This window comes from Poecilia latipinna, unplaced genomic scaffold (genome assembly GCF_001443285.1).
Source record: "Poecilia latipinna isolate Pla-1442-1.1 unplaced genomic scaffold, P_latipinna-1.0 Scaffold1510, whole genome shotgun sequence".
Taxonomy (NCBI): Eukaryota; Metazoa; Chordata; class Actinopteri; order Cyprinodontiformes; family Poeciliidae; genus Poecilia; species Poecilia latipinna.
This window is the reverse complement of record NW_015114126.1, coordinates 20,468-36,837: the sequence shown is the minus strand read 5'-3', so window position 1 is coordinate 36,837 and position 16,370 is coordinate 20,468. Positions and strand designations below refer to the sequence as shown.

Here is a 16,370-nt window from a genome sequence, read left to right as displayed (position 1 = left end):
AAACTTGCTAAGCCCGGTGGTCAGGGCATTGAGGCGGCCCACCGGTGGTCAACCGTGTTTTTGTATTAAAAGATGTTAAGTTGACAGGAAATGTAAAAGTATTACTGTTTAATTATAGGTTATGGGAAAAGATCTCGAGTGAAATGCTATTTAAACCCACAACTAGTCTAAAAACAACAAATTTGCACTTCTGTTTAATCCAAATTAAGTCAGAGGCTCCATCAGGCCCCCAAGAGCTTCAGGGGCCCCATAAATGCTAATATATTAAAACAGACCACAGATACAAATGTAATACTTGTTTATTGAGATTATCAATGCTGTTAAATTTTATTCAATTGTTTAGGCATACATAAATTTATTTTAAATGGTTTAATATTTAAATACAAGATTTTAAGGAGCTGGCAAGTTTACTTTGTAAAACTTCAAAGAACATTATTCATAGTTAGATTGTTTTGTTACCATAGCTACAATCTGATGCTATGAGTTTAATCTTTAAGTTTAAGCTCTGTTTGTTCACAAATACAAATTACTAAACTGCAGTTGTAAGTGATTGATTTTTAGGTTGACCAATTAAACTACTCCCTTCTCCCAGATTTCACTAAAATCTTAGTGCTGATGTTTTTAGGAGCTAGAAGGGCCCCCAAGTCAAATTCTGCTCCAGGCCTCATACAGCCTTGGACCGGCCCTATGATGAGTTAAATCCGCTACACTGTGCAGAGATGAGCAACAAACGGGAGATTTAATTCAATGCTGCTAATGTGGCTTTAGTAGCTCTTCCATTTCGTGTCTGTTGAATTTTTAATAAGCGTCACAGAAACTACGCGGCCACGCTCACTGACTCTGGCTGACGAAGTAGACAAAGCATTTGGTATGGTTGGATGCATCGTGTAACCAGAAAAATAATGCTAAAGGTAATATAAAGCCAGCGTGATGCCTGACTACAAGGCGAGCACGAAAGCTCTTCCGTGGGCTGAACCTGCATGATGAGGTTTACTGATGGTAAATCCAGATTTTCTACTCAACTGGAACTCTGGACAATATGGAGATGAGACATAATAATTTTCTCTGTTTCCATTTTCAGATGATTCAGAATGTTATTCCATCATTCGTTCTTCTTCTTCTGATACATCAATTCCTTGCATCTCTAGGTAACGCATGCACTCACACACACACACACACACACACACACACACACACACACACACACACATCCTAGTACTTCTCTTGTTCTGAGTGCTTTGTAAAGACCAAGGTTTCCCCCAGAAAACTTGCTAAGCCTGGTGGATGGGCACTAGGGCAGCAATTCATCCAGCGGGCCACCGTGTTTTTGAGTTAAAATTGTTTTAAAGTTGACAGGAAACTTGAAATATCATTTGATAGCTGTGTGGTTTTGGAAGATTAATACCTGAACACCAACTGTAAATTCTTAAAAAATGCATATATTAAAAAAAAAACTTGAATAAATAAGCAATGCTTAGCCTGGTGGGGGGACAAGTAAAGCCTGGTGAATCGCCAGGCTTATAATACACTGAAGACTATTGCTTTCAGGCCCTTATCCTAACTATAACCCTAACCATTACTAGTATATTCCCAACCCTAACCAATACTTAACTGACACCATGCTCCCTAACAGGTGTGTTAGACCCTTATGGCCCTAACGTACTTCATACAAAGTATTGAAATCGGTTCTCATTGACGCAGATGCATGATGAAAATTGCAAACTTGACTCCAGACCCTGGTTAAACTATTTCTACAGAGCTCTGTATGAAGTATTGTCTGCTAGGTCAGAAGTTTGTTGCTGTGCTTTATGCACTCAGACAGCAACGTTGATATTTCTTTTCAACTAGTCTACTTCCACTATCCGGTTTCTGCATTCACAGGAGACATGGATGCCTTTTAGGAACATTTATCTTGTGCGATGAGGAATTATGTACATTTTTAAGATTCTTCACTAAGTAACTTGTACATGGTTAATAACTCCTGGATGGAAACTGTAATGTCGTCGTTCACGAAGGAGGCCGCCTGCAGAAAATTGTGCCGCTCTGTCTGTGACGTCGGCCGAAAACTGAGGATTCAGGGAGGGAGAGTGTAGCTGGTAGAGCCGGGATGTATGCAGATAGAGGAAGGGTGTCGCCCAGGTGGTCCGTGCCGTGTTATGAAAGGTGTGTGCAAATACGAACGTGCCAAAACCACCAGCAGTCAGCTGTTCGGCTTCAGATGAACAGCCGAACAGATGAACAGCTCTCTGCCCTTTAGAGAGCAACCAGCGTCATGACAACCAAGAACCCCAGCAGACCGGTCAGGCAGAACGGTGTGGAGAAGCATGTAGCAGGATTAGGGTTAGGTTTTTAAAGAATCTGTAGTCAGGAAAATGATTGGTCATGCACGCCACAGGTCTGGCCTTACTGGAAGAGTGACAAGAAGACAACAATAAAGTTGTTTACTCTGCTCAGATGAGCCCAAGCGGAGCTTTTAGGCCTGAAAGTAAAACACTCGAGTATTTTTTAAAAAGAACGACTCTCCACTTTACTCTGAACACGTCGTCCCCATGGTGACACATGCCAGACGGTGGCAGCAGCATTCTGTGGGGATGCTTCTCTTTAGCTGAACAGGTAATCTGGTCAGAGTTAATGAACATAAGGAATCCTGAAAGAGAACCATTTACAGACGATGAAAGACATGAATATATTTTATCTCATTAAAATACTTTGCTTGAAATGTGACAAACATCTGAAAAAGTTTAAAGGTCCTGATCCCTGATAATAAATTCAAATTCATATGTGCTCACAAAGGTTTTTGTTTCTTCAGAAACAAGCAAAATATTCAGCATCTTCCTTTTGCCGTCACTTAGAAAGGAAGCTGATTGGTCCTCCTGGCCCTCAAACATCTGCCCAGCTGATCTGGTCTCCCTGTTGTCCTCTCAGTTTGTTGTTGGACAGGCTGAAAGCAGCAGATGATGGTGGAAAGCTCTGCTGTATTGTCTCTGGACAGCTGATTCTCTGCTAAAACAACCCAGATCAGGAGCACTATTGTTTCCTTCCCCAACTGGTTTGTTCCTCAGCTCATTCACTGAGCTCACTGACACCCTGAACTCTCCACATCTCCACCTGAGAGCTCCACCTGTTTATATTCCATATAGCTAGAAGCCTGTCTGTAATTCCAAAGTAACCTGTCAGAAGTTTAGCTGAATCTGGAAATCTCATCTCGTCTTCTATGACTGTCATGTGAGTATCTCTGAGCTGTAGTTGTTCTTAAAGAAATGAAGTTTAGCCGGTATTAATACTCCACTAAATGACTGTAGGTCAGATCAGAATTGCTGTCCTTTGTGTGTGAAGGCCTCTGCCACCTAATCCTACCTGGCATCATGTTACGCGCATGTAGAGCACCTTGTGTTACAAAATGAATCTGTGACCTGATAGTGTTAGTTAAATGTCACTGAGTTCGCCTGTGGCTGCATTACTCTTTAATCTGCTCACGTTGTGGTTTGCTGTGTTAATTACAAGCTCCACTGTTTTGAGCCCGTTGATAAATCTACATTTTATAATGTTAAATAATGCTATCCACTGTGCTGTTTGTTCTTCTTTGGCTGCACATATCGAATCAGAGGTTTTTCTGAAGCTCTGAGTTACACTGCTGTCTCTCTGTGGATCACTGGAAATCTACAATTACAATTCATGGTTTCTGTTGGTTTTGGTCACATTTTCTTCCACTTTTCTCTGTTAGATAGCTCGTCTTCCTCCCTAGCGCTGAAAAACGCATCATAATATAAGTCAATATAGATAATTATTGATTAGTGTTTTTTTTTTTTTTTTACTTTCTTTTAATATTTGAAATAACACCAAGCTGGTGATGTGACCTTTCCTGTTTTATCCACATGCTATTGTTTATTTTTATGCTGTTTTGAGGCACGGTGGGGGAAACCTTAAGCTGCTGTGCAACCAACAGGCTGTTGCTAGGTAACCAAAGACTGAGTTAGTTGATGTCACACACCTTGCTTTTCTGGTTGTGAGAGATTAAGCCTACATCTCCCAGAATGCTGTGTGGTTCTGGATTAGATTTCAGTGAAATAAAATATTCTGTCAATGGTGTTATCTATTGATATTGATCATGTCTATTGTGATATATATTGTCATTGATTTGTTGTCCTTCTGCTGGAGTCCTGGATTATCCCACAAAAATGAAGCAACAATTCTCAGAAAACAGAAATGTAATCATCGTCAGCGATGCCACTCATTTAAAAATAACTCTGTGTTAACACTGTTGCCAGAAGTCCTGGGTGAACCATCCAAAACACTAAATTCAAGTGTTGTGATCATGTCCATGATCACAGTTGTGTAAAACCCACATAGGCATACAGACCAGTAACAATTTAGGGATGTCCTTCTCTATTCCAACATGGCTGTGCTCAGGTTTGCAGACCAAGGTCCATAAAGACATGGATGAATGAGTTTCATGTCTGACTAGTCTTGCATAAATTCCCGATCTGGAGTGAATTAGAGCAGGATCTTCTTATCCAGCATCACTCTCTGATCTTACAAATGTTGATTGGTCAAAAACTCCCATCGTCTCCCTCCACTCCTCGGCCCTGTGGATAGCCTTCCTACAAGAGCTGAAGCTGTGTTGCTGTAAAGAGTGGGACTTTATGGCGTAAGAACGGGAAGTCTCAAGTTCATGTGAGTGTGAGGGCAGATAAGTGAAGTCAGTGGATTTTTTTTTTCCTTTTATTACCTCTTCAGTTAGCCTTTGATCACATCCAAACTTTTTTGGAATTATGGTTGGATTCTTTAGTCTTTCTGTGGAGAGCAGTGGAGAGCAGTCAGACCAAACCTGTGAATCTTCAACCTGCTCAACTCTTCTCATTTCTCCCATCATCCCTTCCTGTTCAGTATTGAAGAGCCGATGGTGTTGGGGGCAGAGGATGATCGAGAGGAGCGACCAGCGCTTGTACCCAGCCTTTTTCCCCTCATGCGCCCCACACTCTACTTCAGCACAGCCAATGAGAAAGGTCAGGAGTGACTCCTCTGTAATTTAGAACCAGTAGATGCTCTTTACCAGCTGATCTTATGTCTGGTGTTCTGCAGTGGAGCTGCTGCCTGCCGAACAGAGACGCCTACTCAAATGGAAGATGAGCTCCGTTACCCCCAACATCGTCAAGCACACCATCGCTAGGTCACACTTCAAAGCCACCAAGAGTGAGTCATCACACACCAAAACCTGAACACCTTTCAGACGGTGAGATGGGAATCTGTTTAGTCACGCTTTGTGAGTGAATTGTGTTGCTAATCCAGAGAGCAACAACTGGCTGGGCTGCTGGGGACACCACATGAAATCTCCTGGCTTTAAGGCCATCGGCGAGCACCAGAAGGCGAGTATCTGCATACACACACACGCACACACACTCCAGCCAACGTTCCTGCAGTTTCCAGATTGAACGTGTGGTTGTTCTTTTTTTATTTTTTTGCAGTTGAACCACTTTCCAGGAACCTTTCAGATTGGCAGGAAGGACCGACTTTGGAGGAATCTGTCCAAGATGCAGCATCGCTTTGGCAAGCAGGAGTTTAACTTTTTCCCAAAGACGTTCATTCTTCCTCAGGATATCAAACTGCTGCGGAAGGCATGGGAAGATAGTGGCTCCAAGAAGAAGTGGATCATCAAACCTGTACGTTCTGCACCTTTCTGATTTTATGTGAACTGTATCTTTCATTTATTTATTTATTTTTTAATAAAAAAGTGTAGCTTCATCAAGTGTAGCTTGAAAAACTTGTTCTTTTTCCTTAATCTTGTTCTTTTGTCTCCCAGCCTGCATCAGCCAGAGGAATGGGGATCCAGGTCATCCACAAATGGAGTCAGCTGCCCCGCAGGAGACCACTGCTGGTGCAGAAGTAAGCAGCACAGATCTGACCAAAGCTCACTGTCAGTATGTGTATGGAAACATTTCCCTCTGCTTCCTTATCTGCAGGTACCTTCACAAACCCTACCTCATTGGCGGGAACAAGTTTGACTTGCGGATCTACGTCTACGTGACATCCTACGAGCCGCTCCGAATTTACCTGTTCTCTGACGGACTGGTCCGCTTCGCCAGCTGCAAGTGAGAATGAACAACATCCTGTGGGGTTATGTGGACTGGCACTGATCCCCACTGAGGCAGAGGTTCTGTTTCTCTGCAGGTATTCATCTTCCATGAAGACCCTAAACAACAAGTTCATGCACCTGACCAACTACAGCGTGAACAAGAAGAACTCTGAGTACCAGACAAACAGTGATGACAAGGCCTGCCAGGGACACAAATGGTACGCGTCACAATCACAGAGGATACTTGAATGAAGTATTTGGTGGGATTTTTTTTATTTTTTTTGTAAGTTGTGCATAAAAATTCTGCATGTCAGTTACACATGTGTCCTGTTTGGCTGGATTCTCTCTGCCCTCGATTCTCGCGTACAATGAATATTTTAATAATCGCAAAGATGCCAGAGCTCAGAAATGGTGCTGTATACGTTTTGATGAAGAAGTGTCAAAAAACATTATCATCGCGTCATTTAGCAACATGATCCCTGCTCTGTGTTTTCCTGATCTGCTGTGACGTTCAGCCAATAAAACACAGCTTCTTTTCCGTTTTGTTAATATTAAAGTCAAATGTTTTTCTGTTGCGTCTTTTCAGGGCTTTGAAGGCTCTGTGGCACTTCCTTGGCTCTAAAGGCATCAACACCGACCTGATATGGGAGAAGATTAAAGACATTGTGATCAAAACTATTATAGCGTAAGTTCACTGTTCCATTTACTGAGAACTTTCTTTACAGATCCTGGTGATCTGTCACAAACACACTTATCGAGGTCTAATGACACATTCAGCTCAGGATGCAATACATTTTATAGGATTTATGAGAATGACAATGTTTTTGGGGGGGAGGGGAACTACAAAATTTTCACAAAGTTAGCAGATGTTTCAAAGATCAAATTAGTTTCCACGTTAGACTCTAAAGTGTTTAATGAATAAAAAGAACATTTAACATCACACATCAATAAAAACAAGGTTTAGTTTTTAGTTGTGTTTAAAACAAGTGTATTCCATCCACCCTAACTAGATCAGATTTAGAAGAAGTGACATTTCTACATGGCTAATAATTTAGCAGTAGGTATAGTAGAGCAACAGGAAACCGACAATGACGATGTGCATCATGCTGATTCAGCATAGTTGAATCATGGTTTGCACAGAGTGTGTTCCAAATAAACCCAGGGCTCATTTATTGTGGGAGCAAACAGAATTCAAGCAGGCGGTTCGTGTATAAGGAGAAGGGCATCTTATGATGGACATGTTGGTTTAGAGAACGTCAGAGTGAAATTCAGGAGTTGAACATAGCTTTTAATGTTGATGAAGGGGGAAACACAAAGAATGCAGAGAATGATGAAACCTTCTGTTCCAAATGAAGAAGAATGAATAAACTCATAAAGAATCAGCCAAGTATGTTTTTTTTAACACATTGTCATTATTCTGAACACAACTGTATCTGAAAACTGTTTTTAAAGAACCTCAGCCAGTGAGTTCTGAGTTGTCAAACACTTTTACACTTTGAACTAAAAATGCAGTCCAGGTCCTACACAGAGCATTGTTCCAACATCACTTTGGCTTCATCAGTCAAAGCCACAGTATCTGTCCCAGACTTGTTCATAGACCAAACACCGTGTTTGTGTGGAAAGCTAAAACGATGCTAGAATCAAACAAGTTTCTTCATTTCTGTGTTTGCTTCTCAGTTCTGAGCCATATGTGAACACCCTGCTGAAGATGCACGTGAAAACGCCTCACAGCTGCCACGAGCTGTTTGGCTTCGACATCATGCTGGACGAGAACCTCAAACCCTGGATCCTGGAGGTCAACATATCACCCAGGTGACATGCAGACCGCTGCACCTGCTGTCAGATGAAAGGGTGTAGAGGCGCGTCTGTAGCTCTGCTCTCTGTCCTCCAGCCTCCACTCCAACTCTGCCCTGGATGTTTCCATTAAAGGCCAGATGATCAGAGACCTCCTAAACTTGGCCGGCTTCAAGATTCCCCCGAAAGAAGAAGTGGTGTCCTCCTGCAGCAGTGCCTCCAGCTCCACCAGCAGGTAGGGAGGAGCTTCTACACCTCGGTTTCTATCGCTGGGATTCTGTATTTGAGATGAAAAAAGGGATTGCCTTGGTTACCTTCTTTTTTTTTTTCATGCAATTCTCAGGAAAAAGATTAAAATTAGTGTCTCTGTTTTGTAGTTTGCATGGAGGGAACAAAGGAAAGAGCAAATCTGATCTGTCTGCTGATGAGAAAGTAAAACGAGCCTTTTTCCTTGCACAGCGCTATGCTGACCAGGTAAACAAACACATGCACACAGCTCTGTTACAGCAGGTGAGTCTACTGATAAAATAACATCACCTGCTTTCAATAAGTGCTTTTACTAGAGAACATTTGAAAGAAACTACATGCACAATGTTGCTAGTTTTTCTGTTTTCTCTCCTCACAAAGACAAAAATTAGTTTTTAACTTGTTTGTCTCCTCCCTCCTCATAAAGGACTTCCTATCATCAGTGTTGGACATTTTGACTCCTGAGGATGTCCGCGTGCTGGCCGAGAGCGAAGACGAATTGAATCGACGAGGAGAGTTTGAGCGCATTTTCCCATCGCAGTCTTCATCACGCTACCTTCGCTTCTTTGAGTGTCCCAGATACCTCAACATTCTGCTGGATCAGTGGGAGCAGAAGCACTGCAATGACCGGACCAAATGTGAGAGCCCAGGCAAAATAAGCTCCGTTTTCCGGCAGGACGCTTAGTGCTCTACGGTGAAGAAACATTCGATTAGAATTGTTTGAGCTGCATCTGTCTTGCTAGATGAGAAAACCTGCGGTCTTGTTTTTTAGAATGTTTTATAAAGTGGCGGCCCAGACACAGTGAGCATTGTGTTTCTCTCCATGGTCTAACTAAAGTACTTGCATGGGGAAAAAAAGTTATTTTTTAGCAGCGACGTAACCTGGTGAAATTGTGTTTTTTTTGTGTGTTGTGTGCAGGCATCAGTTTTCTGAGGCTTCTCTGTCAGAAAGGAATCCATCTGGGGAGCAGTGACTCCGCTCACATGGTGAGAAGCTCCCGGGCCGGCCCTGCCAGTGGCCATTGCATCCTGCAGAGCGGTGTAACACCAGCTGCCCTCTCACATATGGTGACATTGGTCCCAACATTAATACTAATAATAATTGATCTTCACAGAAAGCTTCCTTAAAGCTGTAGAATGTTGCGACCAATGTCACTGGGAGAACTGGGAGAAAGCAGAGGAGCTCCATCTTTTCACAGATTGTCTGTCTTATACCATACTCTTACTACAAAGTGTCAGTTTCAACAAATATGTAAAAGAACATTTTTTTATTTAAGTTGCTGTATTTAGTTGGGCTCTATAGATCTGAAGCCACAATGACTGAGCTGCAGGTTTGTCTTTTCTTTCCCTCATTTTTTATTTTTATTTTATTTTTAAACAGTGCTGTAGTATCAGAATAGAGCAGATAAACAGAAACTGAGAAGGTGGAACCAAGAGGGAAGAAGCCTCGCTGAGAGCTGCAGATGTTAAACGTCCGTCTCTTTTTTTGGTTGTTTGTGTGCAGTGGTCCAAGAGTCGCTGCAAGTCGAGGACGGAAGCCCAGAAACCAGGTGTGGCGAGTCCATCCAGATCCAGGTAAACGGCCACAGCGCCATGGAAACCAATCCAAGCAATGCAGCTCCTCTACCATGAAGTTGTCAAAAAATATTTTCAACATTAGAACACTGACATTTAACCTTTCGGAGATAAAAACAAAAACTGACTCACTTCAGTTATTGTCTTCCTGATTAGTCCATTATGACTTTAGACATGCAGTTTAATATTTGCTTTACTGGTGGAAACATTTCCAGCATTTTTCTGACATTGACCAGGTCTGATGGTGACCCTCATAGAGGACACTGTCAGCATCTAGACCTCCATGATGCATCTCAAGGCTGCAGTTATCCATGCAGCCTTGAGATGCTGCCCTTTTTCCGTACACTCAATTTTGCATTAATGTGCCTACATACATTGGTACTCAGACATACCTGTGAAATAAAAGCTCTCCGTAAAACCAGCAGTTATTAATTATGTAATCTGACAGAGTCATGTTTATGGAAGTGGATTAGGGCCACAGAGTGGAAAACAAGCCGACTTGAGTCTCAGAATTCTGACTTTTGGTTTTGAAAGATTAAAGTCAAAATTAAAAAGTCAGAATTAATTCTTTTTCTTTTCTCCGGTGGCCCTAATCCTTTCCCGTACGTGTTTGACTTGCAGACAGTCCTGACGCTGTTGTCTCTTTGTGTGTGTGTTGTGTTGTGTTTCAGGGTGGTGGTCAGCCATCATAACGCCTCTGATGGCGACTGTTCAGACCCAGAGTCGCCGTCTGTCTCCAGCCTGCTCAGCTCCCAGAGTACAGGGTCCAGTGTGTGCAGCAGTGCCTGTTCCAGCCCTCAGCCCACCCCCATTCAGAACCTGCTGCCTCAGCACTTTTCCTCCTTCTGATGATATCTGGGACCAGAACTGACACAGAAACTGGGTACCACAGAGTCCTCCAAACTCTCTGGAGCTAAAAGAACGAAGGACTCTGTTCAGGTTTACTTTAACTGGACCGTCAGAGGGACAAACAGCAGCTGCTTCTGTGGCCTTTAGAAAATCGATCTTGAAATTTCTGCTAAATTGAAGCAGAGAAGCTTTTACTTAATTTTTTTTTTTTGGACATTTTTCCAGGGGACCCCCAAAGAGTGGCCCCTGCCCCCGTTTGCTCTGGTGATGAAAGGTCGTCGTGTCAGCTTTTGTGTCCTGTCCTGAAAGCTGGACACACCCAGAGGCCCTGATGCGTCCCTTCTGTCTGCACCTCTGCGACTCGCCCGGGCCTGTCAGGTTGCCACGGTCTCAGTCTGTTGCAGTGCTGGGTTTTGCTTCTAAGGAGGAACTTTGATAGCAGAACGGGATGTAATGCGAGATTTATTTCAGTAGGCATGTCAAACATAGGCATGGAAACGAGCTCATCAGGCTGCGTTGAGGTTCTGTGCAGCTCTGTCGGCTCAGAACAAGAATTCACTGTGATAACTCTGAGCTGCTGCATGCATCACACCAGCTGAACCTTTTTTTCCCTCCAGGCTGATGCGGTGCTGATCCTCACTGCCTCCCCAGGAGTCAGGCTGCAGGGTCCTGTTCACAACACAGAATCAAAGTGTCCAAGGCTTTTTGAAGGGCTGCTCTCAGCTGAAGCCTAACCGAAGCTGTTTTCATCTCGCATGTTTCCAAGTTGCTTGAGTGGAAGTTTGTTTGAGCTTCATGTATTCCTTCTTAACAGGTTTCAGTCGGACTAACGTTCTACCTCTGTTATGGTGATGAGAGCAAGTAAATGCTGTAGTTCAAGTATTTCAGGGTCATTACCCGGCTGCTGTGGGAGGCAGCTGGGATTTTCCAATGCAAAAGACAAGAAGTGGGCTTCCTGCCACAAAATCAAGGATGCACAAAGCTGAAAAGCGCTCTGTGTTTCTGTATTGTGTTTGCCGATTTAATATATAGTATTTTCCAGAAGTTTGTTTTTTAACCCTGTTTGTACACAGCTGCTAAACTAATGTTCCTCTTTTCACTGGTCTCTTCAGTAGAACAGTGTTTAATATGCATAGTTTGACATCAGTCATCTCAGAACAAAAACCAATTGGCAGTGATTAGACTGTGATTTGACGTTGATGTGTAGCTGCGCATAACGACCACCAGGGGTCCTGCTGCACAGAGCATCATCGGTTTTGGCAGGTTTTTATGGAGCAGAGTGCTAACATCACATGCCTTAGAGTTGTGCCTTGTGTGTCATTACAGAAAGATTAGAAAGACGATGAAACATGAGTGAATTGTTGCTTAATTAATAGTTACTTGCTTATTTTGAAACTGCTTGCTGAAATCTGATGGGTAAAGTCGGTGCTTCCCCAGGCTGGGACCAGGACCACACGTTTCATTCGACAAGTGTGGCGTCCTTGACTTCCTCAGAACAAAATAGAATAAAAGTTATAAGGCGGAGCATATTTATGAGAGAAACGGCTATTTTACTGTAAACATTTGACTTGGTTAGGAACTCTGCTTGCAGGTACTTTGTAAAGTCTGACTTGTGTAATAAATCCCATTGAAAACATGTCCATCCCCAGCTGTCTGCAGAGAAGCTGCTGCTGGTTTACTGAACATGCCTTAAGCCTCTGTGTGACAGCAGTGTCCCCATACTGAGGCATTCTCTGTTGTTTGCATTCACAGAAGCACCTCTGGATCTTTTAATCCACCGGTCTTTGTTCAAGGATGTTTTAAATGCTCAGGTTGACATGGAGCAAATAAAAGTTATTAGACATACAATTTTAATATGTGGATCATTTATTTAAACATTTTTAAAATATCTATTTCACCGGAATCTAGCATTCTGTTTTGTTTAGATTTTGGCGTTGCAAGACTAAAAGAAATATTTGATTTGAACACTCCCGTAAAAAAAATACAAAATGACCTTCTTGTAATTTGAACTTCATCATCTCCAACCTTGTTAACCTGAGGAACAAGCCCAGACGGATGTTCTGTTCTCGTCTCGTTGATCAGTTTACTGGCTTCTGTTCTCGGTGAACTGAGGAATGTTTTGACTGGGACTCCTAACGATCAAGTGATCTTTAAGCCAGTTTGTCATCCCTTATCCACGCGACACCGTGGAGCACCAGGCTGGTGAGAGTGGAGACGATCACCAGACGATCCGTGCATCAGCGGGACAACGTTTCAGTCCCGCTCTGTATTTGCTGCTGTAAACCCAGAGACCTTTTCATCTCTGCAAGGGAGAACTCGTTACAGAGCCGTCTTCTTGTAATTCCTGCAGAATTTCCGTCTGTCCTCGATGCTTTTCTCGGAGCGATGTCGTCGTTGCGGTTGTCCAGAAGCCCTGACCTCACACCAAACGCCGAGCAAGCCGTGCAGTGACGGGAGCGTCTTTCTGCCACGTCTCAGGAGGAATGGTGGTGGATTTTCATCAGAGGAGATGGACTTCAGCTGTAAACTGTTTGAAACTCTGAAGCTTGTTGGACTGCTGAGGCTTTTGCTCATCAGCTGCTGCAGTTTGAAAAGACTAAAGCTGAAATGAACTGCAAACAGGAAGTGACCCGAGAAAGTTACAGGCTCTTCAATCTAACCAAGCTGAGATGTGAGCAGCTTGTTTAGATTGAAACCAGAAAACCACGGCATGTCTGAGATCTAGTTTTTGATATGATTTAATTAAAAATAATGAATGCGTTGTAACCTCTGAACTGAGTTCATTCTAAACCAGTTCCTCCATAAAAGAAACTGAAACGGTTGCAGTGCAGCTTTAAGGCCCCTGCTGTGCGAGACGTTCAGGTTACACTGAGCATTAACTATTTATAGCAGCACTGAGCTGCTGCAAGAGAACAACTCATTCTCTGCACAGATAGCAGTTTACGTTCAGCTTCAACTTTTTTCCTTTCATATTTAGAAGTTTATTTTGTAGAATACAGTCTGTCTCATTAATCAGAGGCCATTTAGCAAACAGAAATTATGTTTGTAATCCTAAATGACCTAAAACAGAAACATTTAGCCCAACTTATTGCCAGATGGCAAGAAATAAAAAAAGGTTATGTGTTTTTTTATACAGAGAAGGTGAATATCTGGTTAAGTGATACACCACCGTTTGCAACAGATTTATGTTGTTTTTTTTAAAATATCTTTTTTTTTACAAAAGCTATTTTAACTGCAACTATATCCATTGTGCAGAAAAAAATGGCTGCACAAATTCCCAAGCTTATAGCAAAGCACCTTATTTATCCCCTGGAAGATTTCTGTTTAGACCAGCAGAAACATGCAAAGAGTCTGACTGACGTGATGCAAATCTGTCTTGGTCTCTTGCTCTGGTTGCTCATCCATCTCTGCTTTAATCATCTTTTCTGCTTGTTTTTTTTTTCTTGTAAAGATATAATCACTCAAAACTTAGCTACAGCTCCTCAGATTTGGTTATTTGAGGCAGAACAATATTCTGCTGACAGAAAGCAAAACCTGGGATTCATATTAGAACACTTTGAAATGGACCGAGATGTTGACTGCTGGTCAAGTCATTGAGTTTATTGCCATTTCTATTTAAAAAATAAAAAAGTTCTAAATCTTTCTGCTTGGGAAGATGCATCAACACCTGAAACAAATACTTAATTATTCACCTCACTTTAGCTTGATAACATTAGAAAAGTCCTCTAAACTTCAGTGTCCAGCTGTGGAGGTAAAAACCGCCTTGCACAGGACAGGGAACCATCAGCAGGCCCTGATCAAAGGGACCAGTCAGGGACCCACTGATACAACCTGATTCCTGTCCATGAAGAGTTCTCCAAATCAATACAATAATCTTAAATTTCATACCAAAGTAAACAGCGTAGCTTCGTCAAGATCGGAGTAACGTGTGGAAACTTGGGGAATTTTGTCACAAGCCAGGCAGCAGCAGCATTCTGAACAACTTGCAACCACTCTATGGAGGTTTTGCTAAGATTTGTGTGTTGTGATGATAAAAAAATTAAACAATTATTTCCAATTCCAGACTTGTGACAATAGATACATGACAGTTTAATAAACTCCTCTGTTTAGAGCGGCTGTGTACCTGGAGACATTCTGCACATTACACCTCCAGCTCAATGAGCTTCTTCTGTCCATTTAGGCAAACAAACCCAAAACGTGTGTGTGTGTGTGTGTGTGTGCGTTTGTTTGTAATACCTTGTGGGGACGATTTTCCTGACATATGCTACGTTGTGGGGACCAATTGCTCCTCGTGGGGACCGGAGCCTGGTCCCCACGAGGGGAAACCCTGTTTTTGGGGCAGGGGTCAGAGTTAGGGCTAAGGTATGAATTGAGTTTTGGTTAGGGTTAGGGTTAGGTATGTGATGGATAGGGTTAGGGTTAAGAAAAGGGTAAAGGTAAGGTTTAGGCTGTAGAAATGAATGGAAGTCAATGGAAAGTCCCCACAAAGATAGCAACACAAACATCCGTGTGTGTGCGTGTGTGTGTGTGTGATCTCTGTGCCACCAGCGTTCCTGATGGGACCACCCACCCGTCCACCAGCCTGTCCTCTGTTTAAAGCCACATCCTGTTCATTCAGATGCATTTCAATGGTTTAACTTACAACAAGCAAGCGATTACTGCTGACAGATGAAGATGTCCCATCTGATTTGCAATTAAACGAGCATGTAGAATCTCTGTCAGCCCCTGCTTACACACTCCCACTTCCCCTCCCTCCCCCTCTGTAAATGCCACAGGTCTCCCACCCCTCAGTCCAGATTTAGACCCCAGTCTCTCCCAGGCACTCGGACCCAGCTGTCCGGAGGACAGGAGGTCCTCACCAAACTCTTTGCTCCATTCTTCCTGTTCCTTCTCCTGGCTGTCTTCACCTTCTCTTTATACTTTTGTCTTCATTACTTCATGGTCTAACACGGTAGCCAGGCATCTCTGGCCTCTCTGTGCAGCCTGCTGTGTGCGATCTGATGCTCCTTCACCGATCACATTGTCTCCACAGAGGCAGACCCCCCGGTCTTCCTGGCCATGGATTCCTTTGCAGAGGTGAGTCTCCTTGGTGATTTGTCGGGGAATGTTGGCATCCATGTTTGGACACGGCTCTGTAACTGAGAAGCTGTAAAGGAAAACACGCCGGCTACTATTACAGGTCCAGTCCCAAATGTTCCTTCCTCACCTTCTATCTGCATGGTGAGTAAAGTTTGTCAACTCAAGTGCAACATGTGGAGATAAATACACTCAGGCCAAACTGTAGGAACCAGTTGACCAGTTGATGACCAGCAGCAGACATGAAAAGGTTTTAATGTTGGCCCTAAAGTGGACAGTCACTCAGGAAGTGATGTACTGCAAAGGACATTCTTCCCTTTGGAACTTCTCTCATCTTATCACGTTACGACCACATGTAATGTGGGATGATATGAAACAGAAAAACACAGACTAATGCACAGCTGCTAATTCAAAACTATTAGAATTCTTTACAAATGGTTGAGGTCTTCCTGGAAGGCGACTCCTCCCTTCGCTCTCAGGTCTTTTGCAGCCTCTGACAGGTTTTAGTTCTGACTTTAGATCCATTCATCTTCCCATCAACACGGATCAGCTTCACCGGCCTTCCTGAGGTAAAACATCCCACCACATGATGCTGCCATTGCCATGTTTCAGTATGAGGGTGAGGTATTCAGTGACTGGTATTTATTTATTCATTTATTTATTTTTTAAATCGGCATTTTCTTTTTAGCTTTACATCATGTCAATGTTATTCCCTCACCGAAAACTTACCTAGAGTGTTNCTTTGATTCGCTAATNC

General features: G+C 42.9%; 2 protein-coding genes across 6 annotated transcripts in view; both read left to right on the top strand.

Annotated features, from left to right (window-relative positions):
- Nucleotides 1-12,387, top strand: part of ttll4 (tubulin tyrosine ligase-like family, member 4) — a 19,259-nt gene extending 6,872 nt beyond the window's left edge. For both annotated transcript variants that reach the window (XM_015058023.1, XM_015058024.1), the window contains exons 5-20: nt 1,082-1,148; nt 4,888-5,006; nt 5,083-5,193; nt 5,290-5,366; nt 5,466-5,660; nt 5,801-5,883; nt 5,961-6,089; nt 6,169-6,291; nt 6,660-6,758; nt 7,751-7,885; nt 7,965-8,102; nt 8,245-8,341; nt 8,541-8,751; nt 9,033-9,100; nt 9,618-9,688; nt 10,360-12,387. In XM_015058023.1, the coding sequence (XP_014913509.1) occupies nt 1,082-1,148; nt 4,888-5,006; nt 5,083-5,193; nt 5,290-5,366; nt 5,466-5,660; nt 5,801-5,883; nt 5,961-6,089; nt 6,169-6,291; nt 6,660-6,758; nt 7,751-7,885; nt 7,965-8,102; nt 8,245-8,341; nt 8,541-8,751; nt 9,033-9,100; nt 9,618-9,688; nt 10,360-10,537 (1,901 nt within the window). In that variant the 3' untranslated portion in view covers nt 10,538-12,387. The remainder of the gene's footprint in view (nt 1-1,081; nt 1,149-4,887; nt 5,007-5,082; nt 5,194-5,289; nt 5,367-5,465; nt 5,661-5,800; nt 5,884-5,960; nt 6,090-6,168; nt 6,292-6,659; nt 6,759-7,750; nt 7,886-7,964; nt 8,103-8,244; nt 8,342-8,540; nt 8,752-9,032; nt 9,101-9,617; nt 9,689-10,359) is intronic.
- A 2,946-nt stretch (nt 12,388-15,333) lies between these two features.
- prkag3b (protein kinase, AMP-activated, gamma 3b non-catalytic subunit) overlaps nt 15,334-16,370 on the top strand; it is a 10,583-nt gene continuing 9,546 nt past the window's right edge. For 2 of the 4 annotated variants that reach the window (XM_015058020.1, XM_015058017.1), the window contains exon 1: nt 15,334-15,613. In XM_015058020.1, the coding sequence (XP_014913506.1) occupies nt 15,596-15,613 (18 nt within the window). In that variant the 5' untranslated portion in view covers nt 15,334-15,595. The remainder of the gene's footprint in view (nt 15,614-16,370) is intronic. The other 2 variants (XM_015058019.1, XM_015058018.1) reach the window with 1 other exon arrangement.